General features: G+C 42.7%; 1 protein-coding gene across 1 annotated transcript; it reads left to right on the top strand.

Annotated features, from left to right (window-relative positions):
* Positions 1-2,992: 2,992 nt before the first annotated feature.
* Positions 2,993-9,232, top strand: LOC139469719 (uncharacterized). Its single transcript, XM_071251972.1, has 4 exons — positions 2,993-3,437; positions 6,909-7,142; positions 7,752-8,757; positions 9,023-9,232. Exons 1-4 carry the CDS (start codon positions 3,011-3,013, stop codon positions 9,042-9,044), a joined length of 1,689 nt encoding a protein of 562 aa, XP_071108073.1. The 5' UTR covers positions 2,993-3,010; the 3' UTR covers positions 9,045-9,232.
* The last annotated feature ends 4,309 nt before the right edge of the window (positions 9,233-13,541 follow it).

Here is a 13,541-nt window from a genome sequence, read left to right as displayed (position 1 = left end):
TCAAGATTGAGTTATCAGTAGGATAAAATTATTCAAAATCTAGAAATTTAGTAGGATATAAGTATTGAAAATTAAGTTTTATCATCAGGACTTGAGTATTCAAAACTGAGATTTAATTATAATATAATTATTCATAATTTAGTTATCAATAGGATATAAGTATTCATAATTTAGATAAGGTAGGATAGAAGTATTCATAATTTAGATAAGGTGGAATAGAAGTATTAATTATTAAGATATCAGTAGGATAGAAGTATTCATAATTTAGTTATCAGTAGGATATTAATATTAATAAATCAGTTATCAGTAGGATATAAGTATTCCAAATTGACATTTCAGTAGGATAAAAGTATTCATAATTTTGACATCAGTAGGATAGAGCTATTCATAACTAAGCCATCAGAAAAGCACAACACACATGGCAGGTGTTGGAATGCGGGCATGAGAATTTCGTTTGGAAATTCCAGTGCAAGGTACAGTGTTGCCAAGTTTCCAAGTCACGTATAGTTCCAACAGTTTATTTACTATTGTCTGTGTTTTCAACTTGAATTAACACATTCTTCTTACGCAAACGAGCGTCCGTGCTCTTTTGTTGCAAGTGTCAATTAAACTTCTCACCTTTTTTCACAGAAAGTGAATATAAACTAACCCACGTCATATCGGAAAAAGGAACAATCAACAGGGAATGCCTGTTGAATGAGAACTAGTTGCACTTGACTGAGAAGTTCTGTTGAGCACCAGGTATTATTCCTAATCTAAAGTTTTAATATCACATCATGTCCGTCTAGGAACGTATCCTGATATACACAATAACATAGCACCGTAACACCCGTAATCCGAACCATTTCACTTGTATCTGTAACGTCTGGATTAACGGGGTTCCGCTCTAGGTTGTAATCAGCACTCTGCCATGTTAAACAAGACAACAGCTTGCCGTTATTAACAATATCGGAGAAAACCCAATGCGGGCGACACAAAGATTTTGCTTCTCGTATGTATGAAGGTGGTCGAACACTGTTATGTGCTAACGAGCGAAGTCTTTGATCACCACGATGTACGAACTACCCAAATCTGTAATAGTTTCAATAGAGACTCATGGACTGACTTCAGGTCAGCACAAAGGAATAACTCTTCCGTTTCTCTGATCTACCCCTGAAACATAAACAATTAATATGTCCATATGTGACTCACATTATCGTTCGGGAATATATCTCGATGTTTATATTTTCCAACATATGCCAGAGCACTGTTCGTTTGTTGTATAGCGCTGCACTCAGCAATATTCCAGCTATATGACAGCGGTCTGTAAATAATCGAGTCTGGAGCACACAATCCAGTGATTGATATCATGAGCAGCGATCTACGCAGTTTGGATACGATGACATGCATCAGTCAAGTCAGCGAGGCTGACTACCCGATCTCGTTAGTCGCCGCTTACGACAAACATAGTCGCCTGTTACGGCAAGCATGGGCTGCTGAAAACCCATTCTATCCCGGATCTTCACGGGTCCCCCTAACACTGAGGGAGATAATATTCCGAAGGGCACTCTCCAAACAAGATATCAGTTTCTCAAAACATATCAGCCACATAACGCACAATGATCTAATTGTCAATGTACGTTCCTACTGCCTGGGAATTAATAAGACATCAATGAATGCTTGTAATTTTCTTCCGACTGGAAAGCAATAAGATTCTAGTTTCATTAGTACTGAACTCAAAACCCTGAACACTTCACCTTCCAACAAAATGGTATAGTATTGAAATATATAACGTTCTTTTAGTCCATGGATGCCCTACTGCATGATATATACATAATGATAATTAATGACAAAGTATATAGATATTCATTAACTTGGAGGGGTCGGATACATTTGAGTCAACGTTGGATCGAAGCTAGTTTTCAAATGCACATCTTCGACAACAAAAGCAGTTTTAATCTGCATACTATGCGCTTATATGAATTATAGTCTCTTGACCTTATTATACCGTACAAAGGCCCAAAGCAAAATCACACATGAACCTACTTACCGACATGGCCATAGTCCTTGAGCTGTTTCTGTTGTATGTATATATACGTACACATGGCTACTTCTACTTGATCGTCGGTGTCAGAACTCGGTGCACACCACAACAATGAAGCCAACCCCAGTCCTGGCCGAACGCTACAGAGGACATGTCGATATCAATTGGTTTGAAATACACAAATGGTGTTGAAATTGAAATGGTGAAAAAAAGGTTCAATGTATCAACAATCTAATTTACATTCCGTCCATCCTAAAACATACTGAACAAGTGACTTGTCCGGTATGGCCCGCCAACGTGATGAAGTCTAAACAAGAAGCCAATTGACACAAGCCGACTAATACCGAGGCCATGTTTGTACCTACAGGCTAGCTTGCTCGCTGGCGGTCGTGTACACGAGACCAAGACCATCCTAGATCTGACCATCTTGTCCCTACTATAAAACGCCGTCTTTCCTGTGTCACGCCAGTGCAAGCCCAGCAGACGTTAGGGACAGAGCCAAATCACGGCTCCAGCAGACGATAAGTGGGCACTGATTGGAAATAAAAAAACGATTGGATGAAATATCGTCTGCCGTGAGTTCTTCTTCAACCGTCTAGCACCAGCCGTCTGGTTAGCCAGAATAGGAAATCAACGACTGCAATCGGAGTTGAAGTGGGAAACACTTCAAGACGATTTATCCACAACTGGTTTCAACTTGGATTGACCTTTGGAGTGGTGTTGCTGTGAATATTTCTCGAACTTTCGAACTTTCGTCGAAGAGTATTTGAGACAAGTTGACCTTAGCGCTCTGCTACTGAACTTTTGGAAAGAGACAGAAAGTGATTGGCTACTGCACTACTGCACTGCTATCTTGCACCTTACTGGCTCAGTCTGCTTCCCACGCACTGCTCCAAGTGCTAGTTTAGCCTCACCCCCGCATCTGCTCAAAACTTCAAAATAGCTTCAAAATTCAAGAAGCCCGGGAGTCAGCTGGGCACGTGCAGCATGATGAGTCGTTTGCGTGAAAAGTGCATCGTCATCTTCATCATCCTCACTGTCATCGGCGTTGTCCAGTTGAGTCTGATCGTGAGGAAGCGGCGTGCACAGTCCCCCAACCCTTGTCGCCGAGTCTATGGTGTCCAGTGGGTCCGCGACCCAGACACATGTCACCGCTACTACATCTGTGTAGCCGGGCGCTCAGTCCAGATGCCGCCATGTCCTCGCAACTACGTCTGGTCCGTCTCCGGCAGGAACTGCGTCCCCGACAACTCCCGCTGGAACGACTGCAACATCACCAGCTCCTCAAATGCCTCCACAGAAGCAGCCAGCTTCACAATGAACGGCAGACGTGGGTTTGCCGCGGTGTCCGATCGGATGGACGCGCTCGTGCGTATCCCAAGCCCAGAGGATAAGCGACAGGAAGCCATTAGACGTAAGTACAAGTTATGGTTGTAGTCGTTGGCAACGTGGGGTGGCATAAATCATTTTTTGTCACTGTTTCAAAACAAGCATTTTCTGTGAATGGAAGAATGGTATTTATTCATTTGGACGCGCAACATGTCCAGCGTTCTGACTGAAGAAACTTACACCCCCCAAAACCATTATCATATTATCGGCCCATAAGAGTTGTTAGAAACATATCGGGTATATTGCTGTCACTAACATGTTTTATTACATTTCATGAACTGGAACGAGAGGTCGTCTAAGGTGGGAAGAGTATAATTTCACCGACCACTTTGTTTAAGAACATTGTTTAGGTCAAGACTTTTATCAGCTCAGTAGTTCTCATTTTGTGTGTAGTTGTCTCAAGGTGAACTGTTAATCCACAAACCCTACTTCTACACATATACAACAGACCCGTGATGATCCGGGGTAGACTAGGTCTTCAGCAAATAATACTTGCCGTGAAAGGCGACTATGTAGTAAGAGGCGACTGACGGGATCGGGTGGTCAACGGGATCGAGAACGGGATTCGCTGACTTGTTGATGCATATCATCGTATACCAATTGCGTGGATCCATGCTTATAATGTCAGTCACTGCATTGTCTGGTCCAGACTCGATTATTTACAGACCGCTGTCATATAGCTGTAATATTTCTGAGTGCGGCGTTAAACAACAAACAAACAAAGAAAAATGGCACTCTCATTACCCATAATTTTATACTCCGGAAAGTTCGAGGTATGAGGGATAACTTTTGTCCATCAGAAAGTGCACTTTTCAAAGCCGCGGAAAACTATTAAAACTGGTATAGAACGTGTTCAAGTGATTGACAAAAAGCCATTTTATTTCTTTATAATTTCAGGGTTTTCGTTTTCTATAACATGATAAGGTACAGATGAGTACAAATATAAGTTTTTCTCAGCAGTCTGATGCGTGACACAAGAAAATAAGATTTGGTTGAAGAAACACGTTTCCTGAAATCATTTAAAATACGCCATCGCGGCGCTTGTAGCCCGACATCTCCGTTTAGCATTATGAAAGATTCTTACTTGTCAGATAGGTAAGCACTTCTGATGATTGTCATGACAACTCATAAAGGTTTTCCTCGTGTATGTAGAGGGTCACAGAGGGTCCTTCTAATACATCACCCTGTATAATCCAGATAATTCCACAGATAAAATACAGTCTTGTTTAACTCCGTTTCGCTGAAAATATGAAAATCGCTAACGTATTAATATTTCACCGTGAATGGTGGACAGTAGCCAATCTCTGACACATGAACCTAATGAAAACCGCTGCCAAGCGACAATACGTGGAGCGTTAATAATGTACTCCTCTTTGTCCTAGGGTGTACGTTCATTGAACCTGTGCGTGGGGATTGTGGTAAGAATGCTGGTCGTAGGAGGCGACTAAATGCATCAGTGGTAAAGCTCGGCGACCTGGTGTGGCATCATACCCCGACGGCGTGGGTCGATGTTCAGAATGACTCAATAATTTGCAGGCCGTGGTGATATGGCTGAAATATTGCGGCGTTAAACAGGGAACGAACGAACGAACAGAGAGACAAACAAACGGACAAACAAAACTGTATGTCGTTTACTACCAGCCATTATCAAGTTTCTGCAGTGTCCGATTATTTTCACTGAGTTTGTTGCCATCACTTTCACTTGACATGTTGATGTTTGGGTGTGTTTTCAGTATGTTATCATAACGTTGACACCACAGTTCTAAATTTAAAACAACGATTTCATGTCTCATATGGTAGTTTGCTGAAAAAATGCATCATTGGCTGTCTTTTACAATTTTCAAACATACAGACGTGAGTAAAATATAAAACGTTAGCACTAGAGAATAACACGTCTCGATTATAGGACGAAACAGATTCCATTGGCGGTAACAAGCAAAATAGTGCTGAAAATTACGTGAATGGATCACTCACGCGCAATATGTGTAGGCTCTTTAAAAGATAGAATTCATATTCATGAGAAAATTTGAAGAAATAGATAAGTGGTAAATAAATATGGTGATGAATATTCTATTGTTTGTATATAACTTGTTGGCAGAAACACACGTATGTGTTCGTAATCGAAGTCGTCTTGTCCGAATCCAAAAAGAAAATTCATTAAAAATTCTAAAGGTTTTGTCAAATAGTTATCCACCACATAAATCCACGTCTTTGTTGAAAGAAAGTATTCTAAAAAGTATAATTAATAATTCGACACAATGCCCTTTGTTCACGGTTTTCTATCCATAAACCAAAATGGTATAAATTTTGCAGCAATGGTTAAATCTTAAAGAATAACCCCAACAGCAAAATTTGATTTGTTTACCGATGATATATGAAGGAGCATCACGTAGGTGAATATGATGAGTATTGCCCAACCTGAGTTGACGTTATTTGTCCATCCACTCCCACTGTTTGGGCTCCCCTAGATATGACGGTCAAGTATTGACCCTCAGCACATTGTTGCTACCTCAATGGTCACGTAGAGCACCTTGTGTTTATTGCAAGTGTTAGTTTTGACCACTTAGCGTCTGCGACGTAACGTACCGTGACCCTGACCTCGCCACCAGCACGTAGCCGTTGAGATATTGTGTACCAGAGTTCGGCAGTGTGGAAGCTCCTTGTATGACCTTGTTGAATGTAAACACGTTCACCTGAAACAGTCCCGTTATAATCATGTTGTGTAACTGTGCCTGGACTTCTTATGGTGTAGTGCGGGGATGTAACTTTGTTTGAACTCTGATCGGGGCTGTCACTTTAGTTTTCTGTTTGAATACTGCACAGCGAGGCCACTGTATGGAGTCGCCGGGGTAGAGAACAATGTTATGTGGAAGATTATGAAAACAAATGCACAAACAACATAAAATAACATGTGTAAAATATTTGTCATCTTAGCAAATGTACACACAAAATTATTAATATGCATCGATAGAATTTTTTTTTAGTCTACTAGAACTTCTAATGATAACATATAGCAAAACCCTTAAAATTGAAATTTTCTCCTAGTCCTTACGACTTTTGGCACTATGGTAAGGACTAATGCCAATTTCTAATGCTGAATATGGAGTACGTATAAGATCTTTGGGCGACGCTTTGTAGCTTAATATGTAATTACTGACAATTAAATAATGGTCCACTCATTTATAGCAATTGCCGCTGCAGGCTGATCGTCATAAATATATACGCACATAAAACCCGTTTGTATGCGTAACGTTGAAAATGGGGAACATGCCTTAACATGTCAACATGTAATAACCTAATACGAACTGAGACCGGTGAAGATCCGCGCAAGAATAGGTCTTCAGCGACCCATGCTCATGATGCCAATCACTGGATTGTGTGGTCCAGACTCGATTATTTAGAGACCGCCATCATATAGCTGGAATATTGCTGAGTGCGGCGTTAAACAACAAAGAAACACACAAACTATGCTCACTAAGCGTCTATCTGTTTCCAGGCGTGTACCCGAACCACCCGTGCGTGTTCACCAAACAGGAGACGCTGCTTCCCCACCCCGAGTACTGCCACTGGTACTTCAACTGCTCCCTCATCCCCCGGGAGGAGGACTGGGCGTACCTTGAGCCCCTCACCCAGGAGTGCCCCTACCCCAACCTCTTCTCCATCAGCACCAGGGAGTGCACCCACTTCAGGGAGGTGGACTGTGGCGCCAGGAAGGTCCTTCAAGCACCATGTAAGTAGCACATCAAAATTACATTTCTCACTCTAATCAACTTAGGAACATAGCTTGGGGAGCTTTTTAAGCAATTATATCTTAGCACCATGTGAGTAGCACATCAAAATCACATTTCTCATACTAATCAACTTAAGAACATAAATGACATCTCTAGCTTGGGGAGCTTTTTAAGCAATTATATCTTAGCACCATGTGGGTAGCACATCGATTGAATATCAAAATAACATCTCTCATACTAATCAACTAAAGAACATTAATGACATCTCTAGCTTGGGGAGCTTTTTAAGCAATTATATCTTAGCAATTGACTCAAGGACTGCAAGAACGCAGTTGACACATTCATGCGAGAGGTTGATGGACACGCAGTTGGGATTTGAACCCGGATCTTCAGCACGACGATGGACGCTTTTATCACAAGGCTATCCCACCTACTATTTCATCCATGTAATCCTGTACATGTATCTGTTTAATGTGATTTCAGCTGATGATGTATAGATAATACAAACTTGTGCTTGCGAAAGATAGTTGCATAATAATACAATATCAGTTGCACTAAAAATGCCCTTAGGTTTCCTGGTAGTGTTACATTGTCATGTTGTGTTCCAGGCGAGTACCGGATGAACCAATGTCACCAGAGCCCGTGCCTCCCCTGCCCCGTCCGCCACGGCAGTTGTGTGGGGCTGGACGACGGAAACCACCCATTCCCAGATCGCGAGTGGACCCCTAAATACCTCGTCTGTGAGTCCAACAGAACCGTGGACCAGAAGGACTGCCCTGAAGACACACCCATCTTCTCCCCTGGGACGAGAAAATGCGAGAGGTTGATGGACATACCGAAACAAAATGGCGGCACCCAACCATCTTGTATCGGACGTCACAATGGTTACTACCCAGATGAGACAGGCCGATGTGACGCCTACTTCAGATGCACCGAAGGGAACTTTGCCGAACACGGTACATGCGGAGAAGGGGAGGTGTTTGACCCGATCCACCAGAGATGTGCTTTTGACACGGCTACAGCGCCATGTGGCAACACAACCATTGACTTCTGCCACGGGGTACAAGATGGCTTCTACGCTGACCCCTTCGGCCGCTGCACCATGTACCACCACTGCAAACACGGCCAGATGATGGGGTACATGCGCTGCCCGTACGGTTCCTTCAGTCCAGCAAAGGGTAAATGCAAATTCTCCCTTCAAATCCCAGCCCCGTGCGGAGATGAACCCAACATCTGCTTCAACAAAAGGGATGGCAACTACGCCGACGTGAGGAACCACTGCATGTCCTACTACCGCTGCCACCGAAACTTCGTCGTGCATATCGACGAATGTCGGAACGGCCTCGTCTTCAACCACGTCACTGGAAAATGCGACGTTGTCAACAACACCCCTCCCCCATGCGGCCTTGCTCCGTCTTGTCTGGGAAAACTTGACGGGGCCTACCCGGCCCCACTGAGGGGGTGCCAGTACTACTACGCGTGCGAGAACGAGATGTTCAGGGGCTACGGCAAGTGTTCGTTACGACAGGGCGGTTTCTACTTCAACCCAACGACCAGAGAGTGCGACTTCCCAACCAATATCTGTTCACCATGCGGGGTCAAAAGAAGTAACTGGTAGGCTATTTTCCTGTTTCTTATAATAAAGACATAAATCTGCTGCAACTGATTTTCCATTGAACCAATGTTGTAAATATATTTTCCATCGTTTGCGAAAATGGTATCAGGTGCTGAAAAAATAAAAAATTAGATGTAAAACGAATACGTGTTTTTAAATATTTCAGTAATAGATACGTAGAAACTACATAGTTATGCGTGTGGCTGTGATTGGTATGGTTCTCAACTTGTATTTGTATGTCTACAAGAATTATTTCTTTTTCAGTACGTTGTTACAGTTGGCGTGACGTCGTCCCTCGTCCGGCTTCCTCTGCCAAACCATCCAAATAAAACTCATGCAGTACAACTGTTATTTGTTATTTAAACAGTTTGGTATAAGTGTAAGGCCAGTCGCAAATACCTTCTCGAATATCTTGCATATGGATTAAAGGAGGCCAACACTACCACTCTAGAGTGTTCATCATATTAACGGACAAACTTGTGTTACCCACTCGGAACTTACATATCTTTTCACAACTCTGAAGTATTTAGAGTACCTGATAATCAACCACGACAGTCATACGTTGGAAGAAAGCTCCTGAAGTATTTAAATGAAAAGGCACAGACCAAACAGACCAAGACATGGGCTGTTGAAAGAAGTTACGAGATGCCCTGTGTTCCAAACTCGTGTGACACTCAATCAGAACGTACTTATGGATCTTGTCATATCTCTAATGCAGACACGAGTTGTTCCAGTCGTTGAAGGGCTCTGATCGGTCCTACACTTCACAAGAAATGACCTATCACAAGAACACGTTATTTGTACAGAATGTGTATGTACCATCTGATCAGTGAGTGACACAGAAGAGATGACTGTCCGTAGCAAGCCTTGTACAGAAATGTGTACAGTAAAGCGGTGCTATGCATTTGTACATTGTGTACCTTATGTGATACTGTAGTGTAGTGTATATACCTGCATGTCAAGGGCTGTACACCTGGCCCAGGTAAAGCGTTGATGTGATACTCCTCTCACTACTGCCCACGGCGGTGACCCAGCTGACGTTATTCCCACACTCTCCCTGCTACAATATTCCCCACCCCCGCTCCACGACAGTGTTCATGTTTCGTCCATGTTTGTAGCTTTTCAAGCCCACGCTGATGCAAATGAATGTATATAAATGTGCAAACTGAATAAAAACGTTGCCAAAATTGGTATGTCTTTTTCAATGCGAGAAGGGTGGTGAGGTGGTCTGGGGGTTAATGCGTTCGCTCGTCACGGAGAAGGCCCGGGTTCGATTCCCGACATGGATACAATGTGTGAAGCCCATTTCTGGTGTCACCCGGCGTGATGTTGCTGAAATATTGCTAAAAGCGGCGTAAAAAAATACTCACTCACTCAGTGCGAGAAAGGAGAATGTAATGCCACGGACTTAGAATCAGGGGATTTGGTCTTATGTTTTAGGCCGCAGTCAGCAATATTGCAGCTGTATGACAGTAGGGATCATCAGAGGTAGATCTCAGCTGCTTATGTTTTCAAATTTGAACTCTGATATCTCATAAGTATGTGATATGTCCAATATAACATTTCAGACTCAGAACGGTGCAGAAACACAACACTGTTATTTGTTTTGGAATTCACCAACTGCTTTAGTATATATAAAGCTGTTGGCTCTTCATAATCAATATGCGCCTTGATTCCTCAAGTGGGTACAATATGTGAACGCCCGTCATAAAGCTGGAATATTGGAATACAGGACGCTCAAATCCATACTCACTCACTCACTCACTCACTCACTCACTCACTCACTCGGCATGGACAAAATACCCTAGTCAGTGAATACTATACTAACAATAAACAGAACACGTTAATTCAAGGTCGTAGAAATCAATGATTTTGAATTTGTACTTAAGAGTGAATCATGTCATTGAGATTATTATTATATCAACATCCGTGTATCTTCAAGCTAAATAGTGTTACCTGGAGGACGTACGGGGCACACAGTGATAAACCCAACTCACTCACTCACTCACTCACTAGGTGTTCGGAGAGTAAGGGGAGGCATGTTCATACACTCTAGTTGACACATAGTAACAATATGCATGCCTCAACGCAAGACGTGCTCACTGCCTCCAGAACTGTGGAAGGCGGGTTTTCTCGCCTTTCAAAATACTGTAGCTCAACAATACCCAAGTCATGATCAAACATAACCGTTGTCCGAGACATGTCAAGATGAAACATAAGTGTTGTCCGAGACAAGTCATGATCAAACATAACCGTTGTCCGAGACACGTCAAGATGAAACATAAGTGTTGTCCGAGACAAGTCATGATCAAACATAAGCGTTGTCCAAGACATGTCATGATCAAACATAAGAGTTGTCCGAGACATGTCAAGATGAAACATAAGTGTTGTCCGAGACAAGTCATGATCAAACATAGGCGTTGTCCGAGACGTGTCAAGATGAAACATAAGTGTTGTCCGAGACATGTCATGATCAAACATAAGTGTTGTCCGAGACAAGTCATGATGAAACATAAGTGTTGTCCGATACATGTCATGATCAAACATAGGCGTTGTCCGAGACATGTCAAGATGAAACATAAGTGTTGTCCGAGACAAGTCATGATCAAACATAAGTGTTGTCCGAGACAATTCATGATCAAACATAAGCGTTGTCCAAGACATGTCAAGATGAAACATAAGCGTTGTCCGAGACATGTCAAGATGAAACATAAGTGTTGTCCGATACATGTCATGATCAAACATAAGTGTTGTCCGAGACAAGTCATGATCAAACATAAGTGTTGTCCGAGACAATTCATGATCAAACATAAGCGTTGTCCAAGACATGTCAAGATGAAACACAAGCGTTGTCCGAGACATGTCATGATCAAACATAAGTGTTGTCCGAGACAAGTCATGATCAAACATAAGTGTTGTCCGAGACAAGTCATGATCAAACATAAGCGTTGTCCAAGACATGTCAAGATGAAACATAAGCGTTGTCCGAGACATGTCAAGATGAAACATAAGTGTTGTCCGATACATGTCATGATCAAACATAAGTGTTGTCCGAGACAAGTCATGATCAAACATAAGTGTTGTCCGAGACAAGTCATGATCAAACATAAGCGTTGTCCAAGACATGTCAAGATGAAACACAAGCGTTGTCCGAGACATGTCATGATCAAACATAAGTGTTGTCCAAGACAAGTCATGATCAAACATAACCGTTGTCCGATACATGTCATGATCAAACATAGGCGTTGTCCGAGACATGTCAAGATCAAACATAAGCGTTGTCCGATACATGTCAAGATCAAACATAAGCGTTGTCCGATACATGTCAAGATGAAACATAAGTGTTGTCCGAGACATGTCAAGATCAAACATAAGCTTTTATCTCTCAATATGTGACCAGTGTCACTCACGCTGTTGTTTTTAGAGATTTTCAGAGGATTCCGTGTTAGAATTGGTCCTCAGCAACCTCTGCTGGTCGTAAGAGGCGGCCAAATGGATCGTGTGGTCCGGCTCGGTGACCAGATGGATCGTGTGGTCCGGCTCGATGACCAGATGGATCGTGTGGTCCGGCTCGGTGACCAGATGGATCGTGTGGTCAGGCTTGATGACCAGATGGATCGTGTGGTCAGGCTCGGTGACCAGATGGATCGTGTGGTCCGGCTCGGTGACCAGATGGATCGTGTGGTCCGGCTCGATGAAGTGGTTGATGGTGTGTCATCGGAACCCGACGACGTGGATCGTTGTTCACAATACCTGTCACTGGATTGTCGGGCCACACTCGATTATATACATGCCACCGTCATGTAGCTGGAATATTGCTGAGTGCGGCGTTATACAAACAAACAAACAAACAAACAAACAAATAAATCAAGTGAGTGAGTTAATGAGTTGGGTTTAACGCCGCTTTTAGCAATATTCCAGCAATATCACAGCAGGGGACACCAGAAATGGGTTCACACATTGTAGCAATGTAGGGAATCGAACCTACGCCTTCGGTGGTCGTAAGAGAAAATGGATGGGGTAATTGTACCCTGACGACGTGGATCGATGCTCATAATATCAATCACTGGAATGTCTGGTCCAGATTCGAGTATTTGCACTGTCATGTTGATGTTGTATCAGTCGTATAGTGTGGTGTCAAACAACAACCAAAGTAAGCACGTAGTCCCGTTTCGTCTCTGCCTGGCATGTCGTGTGGATGGAAGTAGTAGGTTGCCGTGTGTGTTCTGCGTGTGACTTGACCTCTGTCGGGGCCTTGAAGTAGTTTGGGGGGCGGTCGGGTAGTCTAGTGGTTAAAGCGTTCGCTCGTCTCGCCGAAAACCCGGGTTCAGTTCCCGACATGGGTACAATGTGTGAAGCCCATTTCTGGTGTCCCCCGCCGTGATATTGCTGGAATATTGCTAAAAGCGGCGTAAAACCATACTCACTCACTCACTCACTCACTGAAGTAGGTTGGGTACATCAGGTTTGGAGTGATCTTGTCTCAACGTAAGGCTTTAAGAAACTACGAATGGGATATTTTTTAACAAACAAATCGAAACAAAATGTAGTTTCTTTGATAGGCATTTAGAAGTTGGAGTACTAAGTAAGGATAGGAATTTATGGATGAACAACTTCTTCATTACAATTAAGAGCGACGTTTCTGTGTAGGTTCTAACACCATGATCACTTGCTTGAAAACGATGTTAGAACCTACACCGAAACGTCACTCTTAATTGTAATGAAGAAGTTGTTCATCCATAAATTTTATCCTTACTTAAAAATGTAGTTGTTATACTTAGAC

The sequence above is a fragment of the Haliotis cracherodii genome, unplaced genomic scaffold (assembly GCF_022045235.1).
Source record: "Haliotis cracherodii isolate W230 unplaced genomic scaffold, xgHalCrac1.p SCAF_1, whole genome shotgun sequence".
Classification (NCBI taxonomy): domain Eukaryota; kingdom Metazoa; phylum Mollusca; class Gastropoda; order Lepetellida; family Haliotidae; genus Haliotis; species Haliotis cracherodii.
Note: the sequence above shows the minus strand (reverse complement) of the source record. Positions and strands in the feature narration are given on the sequence as shown.

Coding starts and splice junctions, on each gene's coding strand:
- LOC139469719 (XM_071251972.1), top strand. CDS start 3,011: ATGATGAGTCGTTTGCGTGAAAAGTGCATCGTCATCTTCATCATCCTC. Junction 3,438..6,908: donor GCGACAGGAAGCCATTAGAC/GTAAGTACAAGT, acceptor ATCTGTTTCCAG/GCGTGTACCCGAACCACCCG. Junction 7,143..7,751: donor GAAGGTCCTTCAAGCACCAT/GTAAGTAGCACA, acceptor GTTGTGTTCCAG/GCGAGTACCGGATGAACCAA.